The 26607-nt window shown below is 42.0% G+C and overlaps 1 protein-coding gene and 1 long non-coding RNA gene across 49 annotated transcripts in view; one reads left to right on the top strand and one right to left on the bottom strand.

The window, feature by feature from the left end:
- Positions 1-26607, top strand: part of LOC103692288 (uncharacterized) — a 140921-nt gene that overhangs the window by 18073 nt on the left and 96241 nt on the right. For 17 of the 29 annotated variants that reach the window (XR_015636168.1, XR_015636180.1, XR_015636162.1 and 14 more), the window contains exon 3: positions 6648-6752. This is a non-coding gene — a long non-coding RNA (uncharacterized LOC103692288). Of the gene's footprint in view, positions 1-4555; positions 4695-6647; positions 7518-19682; positions 19738-20404; positions 21009-24484; positions 26171-26607 lie in introns of those variants that run through there. The other 12 variants (XR_015636163.1, XR_015636161.1, XR_015636165.1 and 9 more) reach the window with 8 other exon arrangements.
- Positions 1-26607, bottom strand: part of Cd84 (CD84 molecule) — a 39616-nt gene that overhangs the window by 1905 nt on the left and 11104 nt on the right. For 2 of the 20 annotated variants that reach the window (XM_087581469.1, XM_087581467.1), the window contains 7 exons: positions 18094-18432; positions 7124-7375; positions 6659-6775; positions 5729-5820; positions 4744-4806; positions 4158-4223; positions 749-3962 (listed from right to left, as the gene is read on the bottom strand). In XM_087581469.1, the coding sequence (XP_087437595.1) occupies positions 4158-4223; positions 4744-4806; positions 5729-5820; positions 6659-6775; positions 7124-7375; positions 18094-18397 (894 nt within the window). In that variant the 5' untranslated portion in view covers positions 18398-18432 and the 3' untranslated portion in view covers positions 749-3962. Of the gene's footprint in view, positions 1-748; positions 4224-4743; positions 4807-5728; positions 5824-6640; positions 6776-7123; positions 7376-7979; positions 8092-18093; positions 18433-26607 lie in introns of those variants that run through there. The other 18 variants (XM_087581461.1, XM_087581463.1, XM_087581465.1 and 15 more) reach the window with 18 other exon arrangements.

Below are 26607 nucleotides of genomic sequence, written 5' to 3'. Positions count from 1 at the left end.
CCCTCAAAGTGTCAGAAAAGTAGCTGGTCAATTCTTTTTGGAGAGTGAGTCTCTTGGGCAGGATGTGTCTTCGTGCAAAGGCAGACTGAAGTAAAACTTAGGGAAGGAAAGCTTGGCTAGAAAGGAAATCCCCTGCGGCTTCTCACGATCTCTAGCATTCTAGTCTGTGCAGAAAGTACATATTTTAGAGCCACACTAAGAGAATGTATCTACCTGGCTTAGGGCCACAGGCCACAGCTTACAAAGTGTAGGGCGCCCTCCAGTGGTGAACAACGGTACTGCACATGTGCGGTTTTTGCACCTGATGTCAGTTGGCCGTTAATACGCTAATGAGGGGCGGTACCATGCTAGTGAGGTGATTCATTCTCTGCCAATTCCTGGAGGACAAGTAGTGGGGTGATAGTGGGGTGACCCATGCCCGACCAATCCCTGAGAGATTATTAGCATACTGTTGTGTATATAAGGCGAGCGACTTTGCCGCTCGTGGTCCCCTGTCCCTGTTCAAGGGAGCTGTACAGTAAAGGCTTGTTCGCAGAAGAATCCTGTTACCGCCAGTCGTTCTTACTGGTGAGATGTTGGGCGCGAGACAACAAAGTAGCATGGCCGTCTGTATTTGGTAAGAGTGGCAGTTGTGTCCTGCACGATGGTTCTTTTTTTTTTTTTTTTTATAGTTAATATTCCTTCTTTCTTAATCCATAATAGGAAAAAATGGAACAAGGTGTACATATGAAAAGTAGAAAGTAAGGAGTAAGATAATAATAACCAATGTTCATATTAAAGTCAACAATGTCTACAAAACACTAGTACATTCAATTCAATAGTACATTAAAATATTACTACTACTACCACTACTACCACTACTACTTCTACTACTACTTTTACTACTACTACTACTACTATTTTTTTTTAACTTGAGTATTTCTTATTTACATTTCGAGTGTTATTCCCTTTCCCGGTTTCCGGGCAAACATCCCCCTAATCCCTCCCCCTCCTTCTATACAGGTGTTCCCCTCCCCATCCTCCCCCCATTACCACCCTCCCTCCAACTGGGGGTTCAGTTTTAGCAGGACCCAGGGCTTCCCCTTCCACTGGTGATCTTACTAAAATATTCATTGCTACCTATGAGGTCAGAGTCCAGGGTCAGTCCACGTATAGTCTTTAGGTAGTGGCTTAGTCCCTGGAAGCTCTGGTTGCTTGGCATTGTTGTTCATAAGGGGTCTTGAGCTCCTTCAAGCTTTTCGAGTTCTTTCTCTGATTCCTTCAACGGGGGTCCCGTTCTCAGTTCAGTGGTTTGCTGCTGGCATTCGCCTCTGTACTTGCTGTATTCTGGCTGTGTCTCTCGGGAGAGATCTACGTCCGGTTCCTGTCGGCCTGCACTTCTTTGCTTCATCCATCTTGTCTAATAGGATGGCTGTATATGTATGGGCCACATGTGGGGCAGGCTCTGAATGGGTGTTCCTTCTGTGTCTGTTTTAATCTTTGCCTCTCTATTCCCTGCCAAGGGTATTCTTGTTCCCCTTTTAAAGAAGGAGTGAAGCATTCACATTTTGATCATCCGTCTTGAGTTTCATTTGTTCTAGGCATCTAGGGTAATTCAAGTATTTGGGCTAATAGCCACTTATCAATGAGTGCATACCATGTGTGTTTTTCTGTGATTGGGTTACCTCACTCAGGATGATATTTTCCAGTTCCATCCATTTGCCTATGAATTTCATAAAGTCATTGTTTTTGATAGCTGAGTGATGTACCATTGTGTAGATGTACCACATTTTCTGTATCCATTCCTCTGTTGAAGAGCATCTGGATTCTTTCCAGCTTCTGGCTATTATAAATAAGGCTGCTATGAACATAGTGGAGCAAATGTCTTTTTTATATGTTGGGGCATCTTTTGGGTATATGCCCAAGAGAGGTATAGCTGGATCCTCAGGCAGTTCAATGTCCAATTTTCTGAGGAACCTCCAGACTGATTTCCAGAATGGTTGTACCAGTCTGCAATCCCACCAACAATGGAGGAGTGTTCCTCTTTCTCCGCATCCTCGCCAGCATCTGCTGTCACCTGAGTTTTTGATCTTAGCCATTCTCACTGGTGTGAAGTGAAATCTCAGGGTTGTTTTGATATGCATTTCCCTTATGACTAAAGATGTTGAACATTTCTTTAGGTGTTTCTCAGCCATTCGGCATTCCTCAGCTGTGAATTCTTTGTTTAGCTCTGAACCCCATTTTTAAATAGGGTTATTTGTCTCCCTGTGGTCTAACTTCTTGAGTTCTTTGTATATTTTGGATATAAGGCCTCTATCTGTTGTAGGATTGGTAAAGATCTTTTCCCAATCTGTTGGTTGCCATTTTGTCCTACCACAATGTCCTTTGCCTTACAGAAGCTTTGCAGTTTTATGAGATCCCATTTGTCAATTCTTTTTTTTCTTTCCATTTGTCAATTCTTGATCTTAGAGCATAAGCCATTGGTGTTCTGTTCAGGAAATTTTCTCCAGTGCCCATGTGTTTGAGATGCTTCCCCACTTTTTCTTCTATTAGTTTGAGTGTATCTGGTTTGATGTGGAGGTCCTTGATCCACTTGGACTTAAGCTTTGTACAGGGTGATAAGCATGGATCGATCTGCATTCTTCTACATGTTGACCTCCAGTTGAACCAGCACCATTTGCTGAAAATGCTATCTTTTTTCCATTGGATGGTTTTGGCTCCTTTGTCAAAAATCAAGTGCCCATAGGTGTGTGGGTTCATTTCTGGGTCTTCAATTCTGTTCCATTGGTCTATCTGTCTGTCTCTGTACCAATACCATGCAGTTTTTATCACTATTGCTCTGTAATACTGCTTGAGTTCAGGGATAGTGATTCCCCCTGAAGTCCTTTTATTGTTGAGGATAGTTTTAGCTATCCTGGGTTTTCTGTTATTCCAGATGAATTTGCAAATTGTTCTGTCTAACTCTTTGAAGAATTGGATTGGTATTTTGATGGGGATTACATTGAATCTGTAGATCGCTTTTGGTAGAATGGCCATTTTTACTATATTAATCCTGCCAATCCATGAGCATGGGAGATCTTTCCATCTTCTGAGGTCTTCTTCAATTTCTTTCTTCAGAGTCTTGAAGTTCTTATTGTACAGATCTTTTACTTGTTTGGTTAAAGTCACACCGAGGTATTTTATATTATTTGGGACTATTATGAAGGGTGTCGTTTCCCTAATTTATTTCTCGGCTTGTTTCTGTTTTGTGTAGAGGAAGGCTACTGATTTATTTGAGTTAATTTTATACCCAGCCACTTTGCTGAAGTTGTTTATCAGCTTTAGTAGTTCTCTGGTGGAACTTTTGGGATCACTTAAATATACTATCATATCATCTGCAAATAGTGATATTTTGACCTCTTCTTTTCCGATCTGTATCCCCTTGACCTCCTTTTGTTGTGTGATTGCTCTGGCTAGAACTTCAAGAACTATATTGAATAAGTAGGGAGAGAGTGGGCAGCCTTGTCTAGTCCCTGATTTTAGTGGGATCTGCACGATGGTTCTTGAGTGGAGGAATGAATGTGTAGCCTACACTAGGTTGGCTATGCCATGCTTTCAAGTAAGGGATAACATATACCTTAAAGATGCCATTCCTAAATTACTTAAGGCATTGTAGCGACTGGTGGAGGCCTTGCCTCAGGGCTCCTTACACAGGTTGACTCTGCATAGAAGATCCAGCTGGTATGCCGTGGTGTGTTACAGGTATTCACAATATTGACTGATTTCTTCCCACAGCTGTTGGACAGTGATGTTACATATTGACAGGAGAATCTTCCATCCATATTCAGTCTTCTAGAGACATGGATGATTTCATCCTTTGTGCCAAAAAAATCAATTTTTATATGCCCGGCGAAGTGAAAGAGTTTGTGAGGTGCCATTTCAGGGAGTGTGTCTTATTGTTCTCATAGGAAGGATTTGACGAGTTAGGGAAAGTGTCCACAAGCCTAACAAGGAATACAAAGGTTGTTGAGTACAAGGAATGCCCAACAACAGAAGGTTTCCTGCTCTGCTTGCATGCTGGAATGTGGTATTTGCAATGTTCTGGTAAGGGGGTAGCCAGAGAAGGCCTAGGTCTTCGGGACCCCTGTTCTCACAGTGGTTGTAACTCAGTTTCCAGAGGGAGAACACTGCCCGCTCACCTAGACAACAATTTCATTACACAAAGTCTTGGGTGGTCTTTCGTCCTTCATGTTGGTTTTCCCCGTCTGTGTAAGAGAAGAAATATGAAAGACATGTTAACTGAAAGGTGCAATTGGAGGCGAGTTAGGAAAATGGCACAGGCTGATGTCCTGTGCTTGGGGACATGTGAGGCAGAAAGGCCATTTCTTTTGAGAAGTCCTTTACCTCTGCTCCAGCACCCTTATTTGGGAGCCCCAGGGTACTTCTTAGCCCGGAAGAGATAAGTAGAAAGGAATAAGGATGTTCGAAATTGGTTTTGATTGTTAGACTTCAAGCAACATCCAGGACGCAGTATTTGTTCATAGTTCAGTCTTAGTTCTTTCTGTTTCCCAACAATTCCATTCTCATCTCCACACAGAGTCAAATGACTGCTGGGGACGAGTCACTACCAGATTATGTCTCACATAATCTAGTACTCAGGATCCTGTGGACAACTTTCCCATTGGCTCGAGGAGATTTGGGTTTTCAATTAAATACTGATGGATGGGGTACAGAAGGTGGGTAGAACACACGGGAAAAGAGATAAAAAGGCCACACAGGATTTACCTTCTCATAAAGCTGCACCGAGGAATAAATGGTGGTCACGGGCTCTTCCGTACGGGACAGCATCTGGAAAAGAGATTCTCTTCAGCGAGAATGCAGGAGACAAACCCTACGAATCTCTCTTTCTAAACCCAGTCTCTCCATCACCCGCTTCCTGACACAACTTTACTGTGTAGCCTTCTTTGCAGGCATCTGCTCTTGTTCTCTCCAACTCTGGATTAGGTTAAGGTAACGATAAAGATAAATGGGTGACAGCTGGACATAGCCTTGCAGCAAAAGGCCTCTAGGAGCAAGGAGGAGGGCTCTACGTAGTTTAGACTGAGTCTCGCTCCGCCTGGAGTTTAGTTTTGTGCGAGTTAATCTGACTCTAACAGCATCCCCATCAATTCCAGTACAGTGTCAGAGTAACTGGAAAACCCAAGTGTCTCCCTTCAGTCCTTGCAGACCCAGGGAAGCAGGCTTGTGTAGACACGGAAGATGGTATTTAGTGGGTGTCAACCAGGGGAAAGCAGACAAGAAGCAGAAGGTGTGGGCCAGAGTGGTTCAGAGTCTGAGAAGAGGAGCTGCTGCTGGACCAGCTAGTGTAGTTCAGGGCTGTCCTCAGAACAGCCTTAGCAATGATTTTGCCCTGTTGGTGATCCCATGGCACCCCTCAACTCACAATAAGGACTCTTTTATTGTCTCATCCCTCCAGGGAGCTCTTCTTAGACACAAACCACTTCTAACCCACAGCTAGGCCTTCATGTGACGCTCGGGGCTTTATACCATGGACACTGTTGTAAGGAGACAATATACTATCTTTTTCTTTTTTTCATGAGGATCATTTTCTTAGCGTGGTGTTTCTTTGTTGGTCTATCCAAATTCTTGGCTGTAGCTTCTATACAGTGTATACATTCCATACAATGGCAAAGAGAAGGCAGGTGTTGCCCAAGACTCCTATTCTAGTGGTCCTAGTAATAGGGTGCATTTATGAATAGCATCAGCTTACCGTGGACTGTGGGATTTCATCATAGATTCTGGACTCTGTGAGATGGGCATTTCTTGAAACTGCAGAGTATATTATTTTCTTTGAGACATCATCTGCTACAAATAAACACAGAACCATAGTCTGTGAAGGGTAGATGGGTTTTTAGAGGCTGCCTAGTCATTTTATTTTTCTGTAATAAAAAAAAATCTGCAGGTTAAATGGCTCCCACCCTATGGAAAAGGATGTTCGGATCCTCAGATGTTCTTTCCATCCCAAGAATTACACGTGCGGTAGGGCACAGCTTACTCAAATCTCACCTAAAGCACATTGGGAATTCTTTTTTATGCCTGAGGCTCAGTTTAGCCTAAAGAGAATCTTCCTAGGCCCTGTATGAAATTCAAAGATAGCTCTGGCATTGACGACCTTGCATGGTTAGTAGACTTTTCATGTCAGGGCCTCGGTTGTTTAATTTGATTTATTCTAATTATACTTGGTGATTTCTTATCCTGGTGCATAACTGACTATAACCACAAGCATTCATGAAGCAGTAAAGTATTTATTAAGCTTCTACTCCTTAATGCCAGACTCCATAGGAGGCTACAGAAAAACAAAGAAAGGGTTTATAGATCTTTGCTTTAAAATTTTTTGAGCTACATGAGGTATTAATCTCAACACATTCTTTTTCTTTAGTATTAACACAATGTTTTAGGGTCAGGTTGAAAAGCCAGAATTTTGCGCCTTCTTATTATATAGGACACAAAAACATCTACACACAATGGATCTAATCCAAGATTATCATAGACTTCAGCATTTCTGAGCTTGTCTTGTCTAAGTCTTGCCACCAAAGTTCCCAAAATGATACTCTTCTCCCCAGTCTGGGTAAATAAATAACCTTACTTCTTAGAAGAAAGGAGACACATTCTCACATTTTACCTTCCAGGACAATCCTACCTCTCCTTCTCTTGTACAAATGGAACAGAAGTGCCACCACTGGAATGAGCATAAGCAGAGAGAGCGCGGCCAGCCCCCCTGGCAACACACCATGGTAAGGATGGAAGCTGGGAGAGTCTGGAAATAGAAACTGTAGTGAGCGTTGGCTATCAGGAGACAGGCCCACGGTTCTGTGCAGGTTTGGACTCACTCAGAGCCACTGTCAAAATGGGATGCCCTTGCGAGAGGGCCAAAGCTCTTCAATTTACTATCAGAATCCAAGAGTCAAAGGGGCTCCTCAAAAATACCTGGGAATGCTTAATCCTTCACAGAAGAAGGCTTTGGTCTTTCCCCAGGAGGCTGCCTGGTTGAAGATACACCCAGGGCTAGTCTCACCATAAAGGAGGCATGCACATGTGAAGGTAAGGTTAAACCTTAGAGCTTTTCAGAGTGAGTTCTGAGGCTTTCCAGAAAGGAGCTCGTTACCTGTACATGGCTGTTGCACAGTGACGGAGTCAGAATTGTTGCTGACAGGGTTCGAGGCTGTACATGTATAAGTCAGTTTTTGGTCCATAGGGGAGTGGAAGATTTGAAGGACATTGCTTTCCTCTCCAGAGGGACTCCAACTATACACCACATTCTTTTCTTCTTCCTCCACAGAGCATGTCAGTGTGATATTACAGGTATTGTTCAAAGATGTTATTGAACTCTTTGTAATTTTTGGTTTTGCCAGCCGAGCTATGAGGGAGAAAACATAGTCTACAGTGAGCTGAAAGCAGCATATAAAAGCTTGTGAGAATCAGCTGTTAGCTTTTCAGAAATTTGTGTAATAGATGTTAAACACAGCATTAAATAAGTCATGAAAGCAAATACATTATATTAAAATTATTTTTGATATTTTATTATGATCCATGGTGCTGGCGATGAGTTAGATATATTTCATCCATGCTTTATAATGATGTGAGTACATCCTTTCAACCCTATAGATCTTTAAATTAGCCATAGCAGAAGGTTGTTTTTTTTTTTTAAAGGGCTTTTCCTATATTTATTTTTCTGTCACTCACATTAAGTAATCAAGGACATTTTTTCTTAGCTGAGATTATATGTAATTACACCATATCTCCCTTTCCTTCCTCCAAACCCTTCCACACATGCTTCCTTCTTCAAACTTATGGCCCTTGTTTTTCATTAATTGTTGCTACACATTCATATATACACACGTATACACATATCTATTTTTTCATTTTCCTTTTTATTGAAAATTGATTATTTTTTCATATAATATATCCCAAGGCAAAAAGGGAGGGGGAGGAGGTGAAAGGAGTAGGGAGGGGAACCTCACCATAGCAGAAGTTCTTACACCGCATACATTTGAGGATGTTGTAACTTTAGGCTTGATTTATTCTTTTGGTCACTGATGCTCTACACTTGAGAAATCAATGGAGGGAAGGTTTCTAAAATAGATGAAACAGCCAACTCTAAGACTGGACAGACACCCCATACCCATTTTACTAGGTTCCCTAGAGACACGTCACCCCAAAGCGAGCAGGAAGTAGTCAGAGATCACAACGACCCTATTCCTGCTCCACCATCACCTTTCTAATTAATCTTTTTTTTTTTTATTAACTTGAGTATTTCTTATTTACATTTCCATTGTTAGTCCCTTTCCCGGTTTCCAGGCCAACATCCCCCTAACCCCTCCCCCTCCCCTTCTAGACGGGTGTTCCCCTCCCCATCCTCCCCCCATTACCGCCCTCCCCCCCAACAATCACGTTCACTAGGTGTTCAGTCTTAGCAGGACCAAGGGCTTCCCCTTCCACTGGTGCTCTTACTAGGCTATTCATTGCTACCTATGAGGTTGGAGTCCAGGGTCAGTCCATGTATAGTCTTGGGTAGTGGCTTAGTCCCTGGAAGCTCTGGTTGCTTGGCATTGTTGTTCATATGGGGTCTCAAGCCCCTTCAAGCTCTTCCAGTCCTTTCTCTGATTCCTTCAACGGGGGTCCAGTTCACAGTTCAGTGGTTTGTTGCTGGCATTCGCCTCTGTATTTGCTGTATTCTGGCTGTGTCTCTCGGGAGAGATCTACATCCGGTTCCTGTTGGCCTGCACTTCTTTTTTTTTTTTTTTTTTTTTTTTCTTTTCTATTTTTCGGAGCTGGGGACCGAACCCAGGGCCTTGCGCTTGGTAGGCAAGCGCTCTACCACTGAGCTAAATCCCCAACCCTGGCCTGCACTTCTTTGCTTCATCCATCTCATCTAGTTTGGTGGCTGTATATGTATGGGCCACATATGGGGCAGGCTCTGAATGGGTGTTCCTTCTGCCTCTGTTCTAAACTTTGCTTCCCTATTCCCTCCCAAGGGTATTCTTGTTCCCCTTTTAAAGAAGGAGTTACGCACTCATCCTTCTTGAGTTTCATGTGTTCTGTGCAATAGGGTAATTCAAGCATTTGGGCTAATATCCACTTATCAATGAGTGAAAACCATGTGTGTTTTTCTGTGATTGGGTTACCTCACTCAGGATGATATTTTCCAGTTCCATCCATTTGCCTATGAATTTCATAAAGTCATTGTTTTTGATAGCTGAGTGGTATTCCATTGTGTAGATGTACCACATTTTCTGTATCCATTCCTCTGTTGAAGGGCATCTGGGTTCTTTCCAGCTTCTGGCTATTATAAATAAGGCTGCTATGAACATAGTGGACCATGTGTCTTTCTTATATGTTGGAGCATCTTTTGGGTATATGCCCAAGAGAGGTATAGCTGGGTCCTCAGGTAGTTCAATGTCCAATTTTCTGAGGAACCTCCAGACTTATTTCCAGAATGGTTGTACCAGTCTGCAATCCCACCAACAATGGAGGAGCATCTCCACATCCTCGCCAGCATCTGCTGTCACTTAAGTTTTCGATCTTAGCCATTCTCACTAGTGTGAGGTGAAATCTCAGGGTTGTTTTGATATGCATTTCCCTTATGACTAAAGATGTCGAACATTTCTTTAGGTGTTTCTCAGCCATTCGGCATTCCTCAGCTGTGAATTCTTTGTTTAGCTCTGAACTCTACTTTTTAATAGGGTTATTTGTCTCCCTGCGGTCTAACTTCTTGAGTTCTTTGTAAATTTTGGATATAAGGCCTCTATCTGTTGTAGGATTGGTAAAGATCTTTTCCCAATCTGTTGGTTGCCATTTTGTCCTACCACAATGTCCTTTGCCTTACAGAACCTTTGCAGTTTTATGAGATCCCATTTGTCAATTCTTTTTTTTCTTTCCATTTGTCAATTCTTGATCTTAGAGCATAAGCCATTGGTGTTCTGTTCAGGAAATTTTCTCCAGTGCCCATGTGTTTGAGATGCTTCCCCACTTTTTCTTCTATTAGTTTGAGTGTATCTGGTTTGATGTGGAGGTCCTTGATCCACTTGGACTTAAGCTTTGTACAGGGTGATAAGCATGGATCGATCTGCATTCTTCTACATGTTGACCTCCAGTTGAACCAGCACCATTTGCTGAAAATGCTATCTTTTTTCCATTGGATGGTTTTGGCTCCTTTGTCAAAAATCAAGTGCCCATAGGTGTGTGGGTTCATTTCTGGGTCTTCAATTCTGTTCCATTGGTCTATCTGTCTGTCTCTGTACCAATACCATGCAGTTTTTATCACTATTGCTCTGTAATACAGCTTGAGTTCAGGGATAGTGATTCCCCCTGAAGTCCTTTTATTGTTGAGGATAGTTTTAGCTATCCTGGGTTTTCTGTTATTCCAGATGAATTTGCAAATTGTTTTGTCTAACTCTTTGAAGAATTGGATTGGTATTTTGATGGGGATTACATTGAATCTGTAGATCGCTTTTGGTAGAATGGCCATTTTTACTATATTAATCCTGCCAATCCATGAGCATAGGAGATCTTTCCATCTTCTGAGGTCTTCTTCAATTTGTTTCTTCAGAGTCTTGAAGTTCTTATTGTACAGACCTTTTACTTGCTTGGTTAAAGTCACACCGAGGTATTTTATATTATTTGGGACTATTATGAAGGGTGTCGTTTCCCTAATTTATTTCTCGGCTTGTTTCTGTTTTGTGTAGAGGAAGGCTACTGATTTATTTGAGTTAATTTTATACCCAGCCACTTTGCTGAAGTTGTTTATCAGCTTTAGTAGTTCTGTGGTGGAACTTTTGGGATCACTTAAATATACTATCATATCATCTGCAAATAGTGTTATTTTGACTTCTTCTTTTCCAATCTGTATCCCCTTGATCTCCTTTTGTTGTGTGATTGCTCTGGCTAGAACTTCAAGAACTATATTGAATAAGTAGGGAGAGAGTGGGCAGCCTTGTCTAGTCCCTGATTTTAGTGGGATTGCTTCAAGTTTCTCTCCATTTAGTTTAATGTTAGTGACTGGTTTGTTGTATATGGCTTTTACTATGTTTAGGTATGGGCCTTGAATTCCTATTCTTTCCAGGACTTTTATCATGAAGGGGTGTTGAATTTTGTTAAATGCTTTCTCAGTATCTAATGAAATGATCATGTGGTTTTGTTCTTTCAGTTTGTTTATATAATGGATCACGTTAATGGTTTTCCGTATGTTAAACCATCCCTGCATGCCTGGGATGAAGCCTACTTGATCATGGTGGATGATTTTTTGATGTGCTCTTGGATTCAGTTTGCCAGAATTTTATTGAGTATTTTTGCGTCGATATTCATAAGGGAAATTGGTCTGAAGTTCTCTTTCTTTGTTGGGTCTTTGTGTGGTTTATGTATAAGAGTAATTGTGGCTTCATAGAAGGAATTCAGTAGTGATCCATCTGTTTCAATTTTGTGGAATAGTTTGGATAGTATTGATATGAGGTCTTCTATGAAGGTCTGATAGAATTCTGCACTAAACCCGTCTGGACCTGGGCTCTTTTTGGTTGGGAGACCTTTAATGACTGCTTCTATTTCCTTAGGAGTTATGGGGTTGTTTAAATGGTTTATCTATTCCTGATTTAACTTCAGTACCTGGTATCTGTCTAGGAAATTGTCCATTTCCTGCAGATTTTCAAGTTTTATTGAATATATGCTTTTGTAGTAGGATCTGATGATTTTTTGAATTTCCTCTGATTCTGTAGTTATGTCTCCCTTTTCATTTCTGATTTTGTTAATTTGGACACACTCTCTGTGTCCTCTCGTTAGTCTGGCTAAGAGTTTATCTATCTTGTTGATTTTCTCAAAGAACCAACTTTTGGTTCTGTTGATTCTTTCTATGGTCCTTTTTGTTTCTACTTGGGTTGATTTCAGCTCTGAGTTTGATTATTTCCTGCCTTCTACTCCTCCTGGGTGTAATTGCTTCTTTTTGTTCTAGAGCTTTTAGGTGTGCTGTCAAGCTGCTGACATATGCTCTCTCCTGTTTCTTTCTGCAGGCACTTAGAGCTATGAGTTTTCCTCTTAGCACAGCTTTCATTGTGTCCCATAAATTTGGGTATGTTGTACCTTTATTTACATTAAATTCTAAGAAGTCTTTAATTTCTTTCTTTATTTCTTCCTTGACAAGGTTATCATTGAGTAGAGCATTGTTCAACTTCCATGTATATGTGGGCATTCTTCCCTTATTGTTATTGAAGACCAGCTTCAGCCTGTGGTGGTCTGATAGGACGCATGGGATTATTTCTATTTTTCTGTATCTGTTGAGCCCTGTTTTATGACCAATTATATGGTCAATTTTGGAGAAAGCACCATGAGGTGCTAAGAAGGATGTATATCCTTTTGCTTTAGGATAGAATGTTCTATAAATATCTGTTAAGTCCATTTGGCTCATGACTTCTCTTAGTTTGTCTACGTCTCTGTTTAATTTCTGTTTCCATGACCTGTCCATTGATGAGAATGGGGTGTTGAAATCTCCTACTATTATTGTGTGAGGTGCAATATGTGTTTTGAGCTTTAGTAAGGTTTCTTTTATGTATGTAGGTGCCCTTGTATTTGGAGCATATATATTTAGGATTTAGAGTTCATCTTGGTGGATTTTTCCTTTGATGAATATGAAGTGCCCTTCCTTATCTTTTTTGATGACTTTTAGTTGAAAATTGATTTTATTCGATATTAGAATGGCTACTCCAGCTTGCTTCTTCCGACCATTTGCTTGGAAAGTTGTTTTCCAGCCTTTCACTCTGAGGTAGTGTCTGTCTTTGTCTCTGAGGTGTGTTTCCTGTAGGCAGCAGAATGCAGGGTCCTCATTGCATATCCAGTTTGTTAAGCTATGTCTTTTTATTGGGGAGTTGAGACCATTGATGTTGAGAGATATTAAGGAATAGTGATTATTGCTTCCTGCTATATTCATATTTGCATGTGAGGTTATGTTTGTGTGCTTTTCTTCTCTTTGTTTTGTTGCCTAGACGATTAGTTTCTTGCTTTTTCTAGGGTGTAGCTTGCCTCCATGTGTTGGGCTTTACCATTTATTATCTTTGTAGTGCTGGATTTGTAGAAAGATATTGTGTAAATTTGGTTTTGTCAAGGAATATCTTGGTTTCTCCATCTATGTTAATTGAGAGTTTTGCAGGATACAGTAACCTGGGCTGGCATTTGTGTTCTCTTAGGGTCTGTATGACATCTGTCCAGGATCTTCTTGCTTTCATAGTCTCTGGCGAGAAGTCTGGTGTGATTCTGATAGGTCTGCCTTTATATGTTACTTGACCTTTTTCCCTTTCTGCTTTTAATATTCTTTCTTTATTTTGTGCATTTGGTGTTTTGACTATTATGTGATGGGAGGAGTTTCTTTTCTGGTCCAATCTATTTGGAGTTCTGTAGGCTTCTTGTATGTTTATGGGCATCTCTTTCTTTAGGTTAGGGAAGTTTTCTTCTATGATTTTGTTAAAGATATTTACTGGTCCTTTGAGCTGGGAGTCTTCACTCTCTTCTATACCTATTATCCTTAGGTTTGATCTTCTCATTGAGTCCTGGATTTCCTGTATGTTTTGGACCAGTAGCTTTTTCCGCTTTACATTATCTTTGACAGTTGAGTTGATGATTTCTATGGAATCTTCTGCTCCTGAGATTCTCTCTTCTATATCTTGTATTCTGTTGGTGATGCTTGTATCTACGGCTCCTTGTCTCTTCCTTTGGTTTTCTATATCCAGGGTTGTTTCCCTGTGTTCCTTCAACTGTTTGATTGTGTTTTCCTGGAATTCTTTCAGTGATTTTTGTGATTCCTCTCTATAGGCTTCTACTTGTTTATTTATGGTTTCCTGTGTTTCTCTAAGGGAGTTCTTCATGTCTTTTTTGAAGTCCTCCAGCATCATGATCAAATATGATTTTAAATCTAGATCTTGCTTTTCTGGTGTGTTTGGATATTCAGTGTTTGCTTTGGTGGGAGAATTGGGCTCCGATGATGCCATGTAGTCTTGGTTTCTGTTGCTTGGGTTCCTGCGCTTGCCTCTCGCCACCAGATTATCTCTAGTGTTACTTTGTTCTGCTATTTCTGACAGTGGCTAGGCTGTCCTATAGGCCTGTGTGTCAGCAGTGCTGTAGACCTGTTTTCCTGTTTTCTTTCAGCCAGTTATGGGAACAGAGTGTTCTGCTTTCGGGCGTGTAGTTTTTCCTGTCTACTGGTCTTCAGCTGTTCCTGTGGGCCTGTGTCCTGAGTTCACCAGGCAGGTCGCTTGGAGCAGAAAAGTTGGTCTTACCTGTGGTGCCGTGGCTCAAGTTTGCTCGTGGGGTGTTGCTTTTGAGCTCTCCGTGAGGGCGGCAACCAGGAGGGCCTCATCCGCCTTTTCCGGGAGCCCCCGTCCCAGATGGTGTTAGGCTTTTTCCTCTGGAGTCAGAAATGTGGGCAGAGTGTAGTCTCTTCTGGCTTCCCAGGTGTGTCTGCCCCTCTGAAGGTTTAGCTCTCCCTCCCGCGGGATTTGGGTGCAGAGAACTGTTGATTCAGTCCCTTCAGGTTCTGGCGGTGTCTGAAGCACAGGGGACCTGCAGCTCCAGTGCTCCTATCTTCTGGTTCCCAGAGGCCCTATACAGTTTCCTCTTGGGCCAGGGATGTGAGCAGGGGTGGGCAGTATTGGTGGTCTCTTCTGTTCTGCAATCTCAGGGTTGCCCACCTCTCTGGGCAGTGAGCTCTCTCTCCCACAGGGTTTGGGAGCAGTGAGCTGCGGGCAGGGATCAGCTAAAAACCGGAAGTGTCCAGTCCCAGAAGAATTTTGCCTCTGTGTGTCCTGAGATCACCAGGCAGGTCGCTTGGAGCAGAAAAGTTGGTCTTACCTGTGGTCCCGAGGCTCAAGTTTGCTTGTGGGGTGTTGCTTTTGAGCTCTCCGTGAGGGCAGCAATGAGGAGGGCCTGTGCTGCCTTTTCCAGGGCAGCACCGTGCACCGGGGTCCCAGATGTCGTTAGGTGTTTTCCTCTGGAGTCAGAAATGTGGGCAGAGTGTAGTCTCTTCTGGCTTCCCAGGGGTGTCTACTTCTCTGAAGGTTTAGCTCTCCCTCCCATGGGATTTGGGTGCAGAGAACTGTTGATCTGGTCCCTTCAAGTCCCGCCGGTGTCAGGAGTGCAGGGGACCTGCAGCTCCAGTGCCCCCATCTTCCGGTTCCCAGAGGCTGTATACAGTTTCCTCTTGGACCAGGGATGTGGGCAGGGGTGGGTACTGTTGGTGGTCTCTTCCACTCTGCAGTCTCAGGAGTGCCCACCTGTCCAGGCAGTGAGCTCTTTCTCCCACAGGGTTTGGGAGCCTTCTGTATGCTTTTTATACCTTACAGATACCTTCCTCCTCTTCTTCTTCTTCCTCCTCCTCCTCTTCTTCCTCCTCCTCCTCTTCTTCCTCTTCTTCAAGATTTATTTATTTTATGTATACGTATACACTGTAACTGTCTGAGACACACCAGAAGAGTTGGGCACCAGATCTCATTACAGACGGTTGTGAGCCACCATGTGGTTGCTGGGAATTGAACTCAGGACCTCCGGAAGAACAGTCAGTGCTCTTAACTGCTGAGCCATCTCTCCAGCCTGATACCTTCTTCTTTTGGTGAGAAAGTCTTCTGTGATTTTGTTGAAAACATTTTCTGGGCCTTTGAGGTAGAATTCTTTTCTGTCCTGTATTCCTATTATTCTTAGGTTTTGCCTTTTCTTAGTGGACCAAGTTTTCTGGTTGTTTTTTGTTTGTTTGTTTTCTTTTCTTTTTCGTTTTGTTTGGTCAGGACCTTTTATTGGTTTAGCATTTTCTTTGACTGACACATTCATTTTCTCTATTGTATCTTCAATGCCTAATATGCTTTCTTCCATCTCTCGTATTTTGTTGAAATTTGCCTCTGTAGTTTCTGTTCAAATTCTTAAAAATTTCACTTCCAGAATTCCCTCAGTTTTAGTTTTCTTTATTGATTCTATTTCCATTTTCAAGTCTTATACCATTTTATTCATTTCTTTCCACTGTTTGTTTGGATTTCATGGATTTATTAATTTTCTCTTTGAGGGCCTCTATCTTCTACTCCAACCTTCCTTCTCACAATTCATTCTAGTAAACCAGCCTCCAGTACCAGTGTGCCCTGTGAATGCACTACCTGAGCAGGCCAGGGTAACGTGTAAGCTAATGGAAGGCTTCCTCTCCTCCAAATTTAAAGCTCCAGTTTCATCCCTTGCTCTGCAACAGAACACCTGCTGCAGCCTTCCTTCTAATGTCCCCACTCTTGCCCACATCTATTGTGGATCCATAGATCTTCCTTGCCTACCCACCCTCTCCCCCCACTTATTGATTTACCCCAGCCCCCAACCTCATCAGTCACTCCCTGCTAACCCAGACCATTCCTGCCAGGAAGGCAGATAGGATTCTGTGTATCTTCCTGTTTCCTTCTGTTCCTCTAGATCCAACACTCCAGTCTCATCCCCAGTATCTAGAGCAGATGCTCTGGGGTGATCTCTCTTCACTGTCTCCCTGATCCCAAGGGGATGAAATAAACAGATCCTGGTTAAACATTCTTCTTCTCTCTCCTATGAACCCCTTCATACCCCTAGCCTATCGCAGGTCCTAAGTGTTAGCTCCCAATACCCAGAATCATCTTTTATCTGGAACCTCCAGTGGCTACGACAACCATCACATTCAAAGAAAACATCCTGCTAGACAACACAGGACCATCACACTCTCTGAAAATCCAGAGAAGAAACAGAAACCGAGGAACAAACCACCCACCCAAAAAGACAAATCCCCAAATAATCACCTAGATTTATAATCATCCCAGTCCTAGATGCCTAGATAAAAACAGTCAATGACAGCTAGACAGTGTGTCTTCACTGTAGCCCAGCTATACTACCACAGCAGGCCCCAAATATTCCAACATAGCTGAAACACAAGAAAAAGATCATCTTTTAATTATTGTACGAGAGAGATGTGTGTGTGTGTGTGCGTGCGCATGCACGCATGCGAGCGAGTGCATGTGCACATTGGGGTGGGTATTGGTGCAGCCATAGTGGTGAAAACTATAATCTCATTTCATTTTCTTAGTAGGGACAGAGATGTCATTTGCACAAAACTGTTAGGTAGAAAAAGCTAGAGTCAGGGCTAACAGATCTCCACCCTCCCAAACTGAGACAAGAACATTTTGGAATAGTGCCTTACTTAACTACCTTGCTTGTTGTATCCAGTGCTACATATGTGATTATATTCTATAGGAATATAAGTGATTCCATTCATAAATAAGTGCTGGCACAGTCTAAGAAGGTTCTATAGATCGTACTAACATAAATTTTCTGTTTTTGACCTTGAACACTGTGTGCATTTCTGAAAGAATTAGCATTACAGAAAGAGGAGTTCCTCAGACACTGTTCATCCTTTGTCTTGGCATTTTTTTCTTTCTTCCTAGGTATTTGGGGGTGGGGTGGGAGGGGGTGGGGTGTTTGTTTTGAGACAGGGTTTCTTTGTGTAGTCCTGGCTGTCCTGGAACTTGCTCTGAAGACCAGGCTAGCCTTGAACTCATCAAGATCCTTCTGCCTTTGCCTCCCAAGTGCCTCCCTGGATCTGCTTATTTTATCTCTGTGGAATCAGGAGAGACCATGAAGAAAGGTCACCCTAGAAGATCTGAATAGCACTGGGGATGAGACTCAGAGTTTGGATCTAGTATAACAGAAGAGAGAAGAAGTGAAGGGCATTCTCCTATAAATTCTATAATTATTCTAAAACCAGAATCTTTTTAAAGACCACTTTGCATATAGTATCTTACTAGTCATGATAATGCTTGCAAATTGATTAGTATGGTTGTTGATATTTTATAGGAAAAGAAAACAAAGATCAAAGGACAAATTCTGTTGTGAAACAGAATATAGCTAAAGTCTGTCAAGACCAGAACTAAAGTTAGACCTTTATAAGTACTGATGTGCTTATGTAATTATAAGGATAAAAAGAGTTAGGAAACCCTATTTTCAGAAATATGGGCGTGGTTTAGATCACAAATCTCCAAAGCAAAAAGGAATCCAACCCTGCCCACCACCACCCCCCTACCTCCCTACCCCGGTCTTCCCATAACTTACAGTAGATTTGAAGGCAGTAGATCTTGGTGATGGTTTTCTCACGGTTCTTTTCATTGATGTCTGCTTTGTAAGTACCTGCATCTTTCATCCTCAGGTTTCTAATGATCAGGTTATAGGTCTGATTTGTGACTTCTAGTCGTCCTTTATAAATGTCCTGGGTTACGGTAAGTTCATGTCCTCCGACTTTTGGTGTTACAAAAGCAACAGATGATTTAGAAGTCCAGGCAATGTTATTAATTTTCTGGCCATCTTTAATATCTACGGGGAGAGTAACTGACTCCCCAAGAATCCCATTTAGCACCATCGAACAGTCTGGCTCTCTTTCTATTGCTTCAGACCCTAAGGATATAAATAGAAAACAGTAGCCATCAAACTGTTGAACCGTTTTGTGTTCTTCTCTTTTTGAGTATTACTGAGGAACTTCCTCAGACACTGCTCATCCTGTGTCTTGGGATTTTTTTCTTTCATTCTAGGTAATTTTTGGGGATAGTGGGAGGGGTTGGTTTGAGACAAGTTTTGTGTGTGTGTGTGTGTGTGCGTGTGCGTGTGTGCGTGTGCGTGTGCGTGTGCGTGTGCGTGTGTGTGTGTGTGTGTGTGTGTGTGTAGTTCTGGCTGTCCTGGAACTTGCTCTGAAGACCAGGGTAGCCTTAAACTCAGAGATCCTTCTGCTTTTGCTCCCAAGTGCTGGGATCAAAGGTGTGCGCCACCACCACCTGGCTTACTCTAGGTATGTTTAATGTGCTATGACAACCAAAATTTAGTTGAAAACCTGCCATGTTCTCTGAAACTGTTCCTGAAGAATACATGTGGCTGTTCATAAATTAGTGAACTTAGCCAATTTTGTAAATTGCTTCAAGAAAGTCTATATAACAGAGTGAATTCCAGTACTTAACCCTCAATAAATCGTTAAACATCAATTGTGTACCAAACACTCTACGTAGGCTGTAAAGATAGAAGTGATCAGGAAAGATCCCCAAACTCATCAATTCAGGGGATAATTTCACCAGCGCCTGGAAGATTTTTTGATTTTACCTTCCAAGGAAAAAGCAAAAATGTAACATATTTCTTTGAAGACCACAGGAAAACCAAAACCAAAACCAAAAAAAAAGTAGTTTCCCAATACTTCATCAGTCCACATATCCAAAAACGTATCCCATGCTCTTTCACTCCCAGTCAGAAGGACAGGAAAAGGGACACACTTGATATCTTGGATCTAGTGAAGGTTAATGGTCTTTATTCCTTGAATGCCTTCTAGCATCCAGAGTTTAGACATCTAGATAAATCTCACTGAGATTCTTTAATGATCCATAGTGTTTGGGGTTGTCATGGATGATACATGAAGTATTCAATAATGGATATGACTTGGCAATTGTTCAGTCAGAAAGGGTATTAATCACAAACAACCAGCTGAGCTATTTTAATATGAACTAACTATGTGTAAGCCCCAAAGGCCAAGTCATGTTTTCTACATAAATGTTCAAGTTAACCCTAAAGTTTGTGCAGAGGGTCCATTGCGAATGCAGGTCTCTAAAATGAAAGGATTTATTAGCCCAGTATTGCTCTCACTTGTGTCTACCTTTGCCCTTCAGCTTAGTAGCTGCTGCAGGATTCCAGGACTGCTAAGATGAACCTCTTTCCTTTCAGGTCAGTAAAAGCTTTGCCCTCAGGAGGAACCTACTGGTGATTTAGTTGGAATGGGCAAGACAAGTCAACATGTATTATCCCACTATAGGTGGGATGGGGGAGATTAGGGACACTTACCTACCAACACTTAGCATTTATTAAGTGCTAACTTAATACTATGATAGCTATGCTAGGACTGTATGTCAGATGCTATGTTCGGACCACAGGGATAATAGGATACAGCCCTGAGGAGCCCATGGAACACAAAAGCTGGCATGAGTGGCAAGTGGAAAGGGTAGCCAGAAGAAAACACAGAGAACATAAAGCTATGCTGATGTTGCCACTGGCAGCCACACTTTGCAGAAATCCCCAACACTAATTGTCACCCTATAAATTATCCTACTGGGCCGATAGAGTTCCCAAAGGGCCCTTGCAAAATCTTAGCTTGTGTCTCAGGTATAGCATGCACAGAGGGTAAGCTCGAAGGATCCTGAACTTGGTTTTCTGGTGCTGTGCACCTTCCAAATACTTAATGGATTTTGACCACTGGGCCCCAAATTTCTGTTTTGTACTGGGTCCTTCAAATTTTATAGCCAATCCAGGTCTCAGATCTCCTACATGTCTTATGGCTTTTTTGAATGCAGGTCCTATGGTTTAATGGTCATTCTACTCTTTGGGTTTAACTTAGGAAGAAGATACATCAGATACATGACACTCAACTCTGGCTATAATGTGTCACTAACTTCTTAAATGTGGATGGAGACCATTTGCTATGGCTGAGAGCTTCTTGGTATTGGAGTAGCTGTGCAACAAGTGGTTGAATGTGATATCTGTTCACAGCTATTTGCCACTCCCGGAAGTAGAGTAATCCAGGAAATGGTGGACTATCAAAAAGCAATCTAGCAGGGTGGGTATGAGTAGGCGAGGATGCTGCAGGGCAAGTGTTGCACACAGCTCTTTGCACTGTTGTTATCATTGCAAGGTCCCTGACCTCTCTGAGCAAAAGCAGACCCCGATCAGGTCTGAACTGGATTTTTCAGCTGAGTTTAAAGGCATGAAGGCACTCCCAGAGAGGTAGCTGTGAGACTACAGCATGTAGCTAAAAAAAATACACGAGACAAGACTCCACACTGGGCATCTACTTACACACTGGGCAAACTCAATAAAGTTACCAAACCTTTCTCAGTCTATATCAGCCTAACATTGGCCCCATCAACTCCTTGAGCAGCAAATGGGGCAGCATGAGCAGAGGTGCATTGTTAACTGGCAAAGTAAAATTAATATGAATCGTCCCTGAGTTGATCATGACCAATTGGTGTGTGTGTGTGTGTGTGTGTGTGTGTGTGTGTGTGTGTGTGTGTGTGTATTAACTTGGGTATTTCTTATTTACATTTCAATTGTTATTCCCTTTTCCAGTTTCTGGGCCAATATCCCCCTAGCCCATCCCCCTCCCCTTCTATACGGGTGTTCCCCTCCCCATCCTCTCCCCATTACTGCCCTCCCCACAACAATCCCATTCACTGGGGGTTCAGTCTTGGCAGGACTGAGGACTTCCCCTTCCACTGGTGCTCTTACTAGGCTATTCATTGCTACCTATGAGGTTGGAGCTCAGGGTCAGTCCATGTATAGTCTTTGGGTAGTGGCTTAGTCCCTGGAAGCTCTGTTTGCTTGGCATTGTTGTTCATATGGGGTCTGGAGCCCCTTCAAGCTCTTTCAGTCCTTTCTAAGATTCCTTCAACAGGGGTCCCGTTCTCAGTTCAGTGGTTTAATGATGGCATTCGCCTATGTATTTGCCGTATTCTGGCTATGTCTCTCAGGAGAGATCTACATCCAGTTCCTGTCAGCCTGCACTTCTTTGCTTCATCCATCTTATCTAGTTTGTGACTGTATATGTATGGGCCACATGTGGGGCAGGCTCTGAATGGGTGTTCCTTCAGTCTCTGTTCTAAACATTGCTTCCCTATCCCCTCCCAAGGGTGGTATTGTTCCCCTTTTAAAGAAGGAGTGAAGCATTCGCATTTTGGTCATCCTTCTTGAGTTTCATGTGTTCTGTGCATCTAGGGTAATTCAAGCATTTGGGCTAATATCCACTTATCAATGAGTGCATACCATGTGTGTTTTTCTGTGATTGGGTTACCTCACTCAGGATAATATTTTCCAGTTCCATCCATTTTCCTATTAATTTCATAAAGTCATTGTTTTTGATAGCTGAGTAATATTCCTTTGTGTAGATATACCACATTTTCTGTATCCATTCCTCTGTTGAAGGGCATCTGGGTTCTTTCCAGCTTCTGGCTATTATAAATAAGGCTGCTATGAACATAGCAGAGCATGTGTTGTATGTTGGAGCATCTTTTGGGTGGTATGTGTGTGTGTTTTAAATATTGCATGGTCTTCCCTATGACTGATCAGTTATACTGAGGTCATATTGGACCCCACTTAGAGCATATCTATGGGATAATTCAAAGAAAGCTCAGCTATATGCTTTTAAGTCCTCTACTTAGTGGATTTTAATCTACTTTTAAAAGCACTTTGGTCTTGAAAGAAAGAATCACTCTGTCAGTCAACTCCAATATTTATTTTTGTACATGCTACAGAGACTCAAATGTTATAATATCACTGGAGGGAACTTCAGCAAAATCCAATTTTGGAGAGAGCTTGTGGCACAAAAATATCTTGAAAGGAGGCTAAGATTTGCATGTCATGCATGAGACCTCAAGTTTGAGCCTCAGGGGAATTAATACCAAGTTGGGGAAATAAGACATATGTATAAAACTTTCCTTTGCAGTATGAAATGAAACAAATCAGACAAATGAATCATATTCAATGATAGCAATTTCAGTTAAAACTCAAAGAAGAGAAAGAGTACTTTGAACTGTGGCTGTTAAAAAAACTTATTAGAAAAAGAGAATTCTCTAGATGTAAGAGACGGAAAGATGTCTCAGGTCCTTGGGTTCTGAATTCAAATTCACAGGCTTTGATACCAATTGATATGGAGTGTGTGTGTGTGTGTGTGTGTGTGTGTGAGAGAGAGAGAGAGAGAGAGACAGAGACAGAGACAGAGAGACAGACAGAGACAGAGGGAAACGGAGAGAGAGAGACAGAGAGACAGAGACAGAAAGAAGAAGAAACATACACTAGGCAGGATTAAATTTGAGTTTATCTTATATGTGGAGGGATCTACTAAAGTTTTATGGATTAATATTAAAATAATGTGTTGGGAGTAATTTTAATATAGCACTTCTGCATAGAAAGAAAAAGAAGCTTTGGTAATAGAGAAAATAGGTATGCTGTAAAGAAACAAGAGAGAACTTAACAAGGCTGATGTAGTCATCAGGGTATGAACCAAGGGGGAGATAACATGACTGAAAAGGAAGGGCTGAGTTTGAGAGATAGTGCAAGGAGGGGCAATGAGGAAATAGGCACCTAATAACCTTCACTTTTAGCTTCTGCTCTGTGTCAGTGGAAAATTAATAGTACAAAGCAGCCTTCCTTCCAAGGAGAAAGTATGGTTTAGGGTTATTGTTGGCAACAGAACCTGCTAGCGATTTTCCAGTGTTTGTTCTCACCTTCATCATAGTGGCAGAAACTTTGATGGTTAAAAGGGCAGATGACCACCAGAATACACCACATGATCCTTCTGTCTGCTAGTGAAGTGTGATCATGCCATGACATTCAGGCCAACAGAATATAAGTAAAGATAACCCCTGTGTCTCTGATGTGTTTTGGAAGAGGAAAATTGCTCTCTTCATCTCTTTTTCTTTACATTTTATTTTGCCATGGGAGCTGGACCTCTGAGAAACATTAGGAATCATAACAAGAAAGTCAAGTACTGAGGCTGGTGATGTAGACAGAGTCAAGTCAGGAACTGTAAGGCTTATGTCGGAGCTGAGCCTGTGAGCAGTGTCCACAGTAGTAGAAGAATCATCAAAACAACATACAAAGCAAACAAGCATGCCAAGTGTCAAACGCGTTATCAACAGGGAGCCTACTAAAGTCTCAAGAAGGGATTGTCTGTGACACAGTGGTTGAGAGTGTTCAAGTGAGACAAAGGCTGAAGACATCTCTTAAGTTTATTATGTCTGGGGATAGTATTAATGATCTTTGAGATTGGAAAGCATGGGAGACAATCTAATCAGGAGCCAGATTATCCCACTTAGGGAGGTGGAAGGGATGTGGATTTGAGCCAGGTGGGTCTTCGTTCATTTGATGAGCCTTCAAGTTTCCTACAGTATGGACTGTGAAAGCATCTGTTCCACAGAACTGTTATCAAGGCACACAGAAGGTGCTTAAAACATAGTAAACATGCAGTGTGGACAAACATAAACTGAAAGATAGCCATGCTTGATGGCCTTCACACCTTCAGTCATGTAGAAGATGAGACCAGCCTCTAAGAATAAGAAGACCAGGATCAAACTTGATAGAATGTATGTCAGTGATGTGTATATGTGTAGGATTCAGGTGTACTTGAACCCGCCAGCATAATCTTGAAAAATATTATTGAAATCCAATGGTCCTTAACTCCTCATTTCTAAACATGGACAACAAATGATGCATTATGAAACAGCACTTATCGATGTGCGATACAAATAAATGGTGGCTTCAATTATTTTGATGCAAAAAAATCTTGAGACACAGGTCTTACGAGCTAACAAGAAATTGATGATGTAGACCAAGTAGTTGCAGAAACCTTGAGATCCGAGTAAAGAAGAAGTGTTTTGCAGCTACAACATCAGCTGACTAGCCTTATTTCCCAACTTCCATATAGCAGACCACAAATGGGAAGAGTAAGACCAGGCCGTGCTTCCAAAGGAGAAACAAAGACTAGAAATGCTACCACCGATGCAGGTTTGAATGATGTGTTCAGAGTCTGTTGCTGTGGAAGAAGCTATAGCACGAATCAAAGGAGGACCGATTTAGTTTATAGTCACTTGGCTTCACAGCTGTACGCTTGGGGCAAGGTGGAATACCATGGAACATGGTGACAGGGGCTAGCTTTTCTCCTCATGGTACCCGGTAACCAGAGACAGACTGGAAAGGTCTGGAAACAAGCTCTCCCTTTCTACGGCATAATTTCCAGTAATCGGTGTCTTCTGATTAGACACCCATCTCCTAATTTCCATCACTTTCTAATGTGCTCATCCGATTTTGTACACATCAAAGGATTAACCCACTGGTGAAGTTAGAACCCTTGTAATGGATCACTTCCCAAAGCCCGTTAGGTCAAAACTAAGCCTTTATCAGATGAAATTTATGAGTTGGGGCAGATGTCATATGCAAACTACAAAACGTGGTAAAAGTCTGTTTGCAGTGATCTTTTGATAGCTCCAAGGAAGACGGCATCTGGAGCAGGTATCACAGGATGACATCAGTTCGGACGGAGCACAGTGGACAGACTCTGTAAGAGGCAGCCTTTCTCTTTTTGTTTCTTCAGGCTCTATAGTACTTGTGGAACAACAGATCATTCTACGTATCAGATGGTGACCTGTGTTTCATCATTTTTCCGTGTCTAGATGTGGACTTTACCAACACACATTCAGTGAATAAGTAGTTGCCAAAAGCTGCTACGGAAGCAGACAACAGAGATGGTTAAAAAAGAGAATTTAAAAGAATAAACAAAAGAAAAGTGTCAGGACATCACCTGAATTTGAGAACTTGATGGGCTAGGAGGTCTCTAACTGGATAGAAGAAAATTTCTTGTAGATCTTCTTAGAGTCTCTGAAGAGCATATACCATTTCCCTGCTTGTCAAGTTACAGTCTTCTGTCACACAGGTCACCATCATCCATGTCCTGCCGCATTAGACCTAAGTCACTCTTCCCATTCTTTCTCTTCCCCCATCGGCCATATAGGCCATGGACACTTCGTCTCAGAGCACACGTATGTAGGTCGAGTCACCAACATCATCTCATCTATCCTGACTGTCACTGCTCTAGAGGTAGTGAGACTTGAGAGAGCAGAGCCTGAAAATGAGGCAGACTAAAGTCTCACACAGAAGCTGATTTCATTTAGGGCCTCAGATAATTTATATTCTGATTTCCTCATATGAGCAACGTTCACAGGAGTTCAAACTAGATGCAATCACATGGACAAGCTGTGCATGACTGAATGACTACAGCAAAGGCAATGGCTTATCTGAAGCAGACCTACTGTGAGTACAGACACCTATGAGGGCACAGAAGCACATCCCAAGAGTAATCTTGTGCTTCGGAGGGCTGAGGTCACAAGCCTCTTGCCTTGTTTTCTTGGAGTTTTCTCACACATACTTAGAACTCTCCTCACACAGCTTCATCCACGGACTGTGTTCTGACCTGACCACCAGTGCTAAGAAGCCCACTCACTATTTTTTCTTTTTTTGTGCCAGACACAACTACTAAAGTCTCAAGTATGTGTATTAGTTTGTCATCACGGCTCCTTCCCTGAACCCACCCCACTCAATACAGAGTCTTTATTTCTATCACTGATGTTTCTTTTATTTTTTTTCCTTTTTTTCGGAGCTGGGGACCGAACCCAGGGCCTTGTGCTTGCTAGGCAAGCGCTCTACCACTGAGCTAAATCCCCAACCCCTGATGTTTCTTTTATAACCAGTGGATGGTTTTTAAGTATTTCTCAGGGCTGGGAGATAGAATAAACACAAACACTTTCTCTTGCTATGGGTACAATAAGTATTTATAAATAGAAAAATGAAATAGAACAAACAAGGTAGAAAATCCAACTGCAAAATTAAGAATGAGGGACCAGGGAGAACTCTTCCCAGGGAGGTCTCTGGGTCTTGCTTAGAGTTTAAACTGATTAATAAGGAGTGGTCAGCAAATTATAGCTTCATTCTAGCAGAACATCTACTGTGTTTGAAAAGAAAAGTCCATATAGGACCCACACGTAGCAACAGTGC

The sequence above is a fragment of the Rattus norvegicus genome, chromosome 13, assembly GCF_021556685.1.
Source record: "Rattus norvegicus strain SHRSP/BbbUtx chromosome 13, alternate assembly SHRSP_T2T, whole genome shotgun sequence".
Lineage (NCBI taxonomy): Eukaryota > Metazoa > Chordata > Mammalia > Rodentia > Muridae > Rattus > Rattus norvegicus.
Note: the sequence above shows the minus strand (reverse complement) of the source record. Positions and strands in the feature narration are given on the sequence as shown.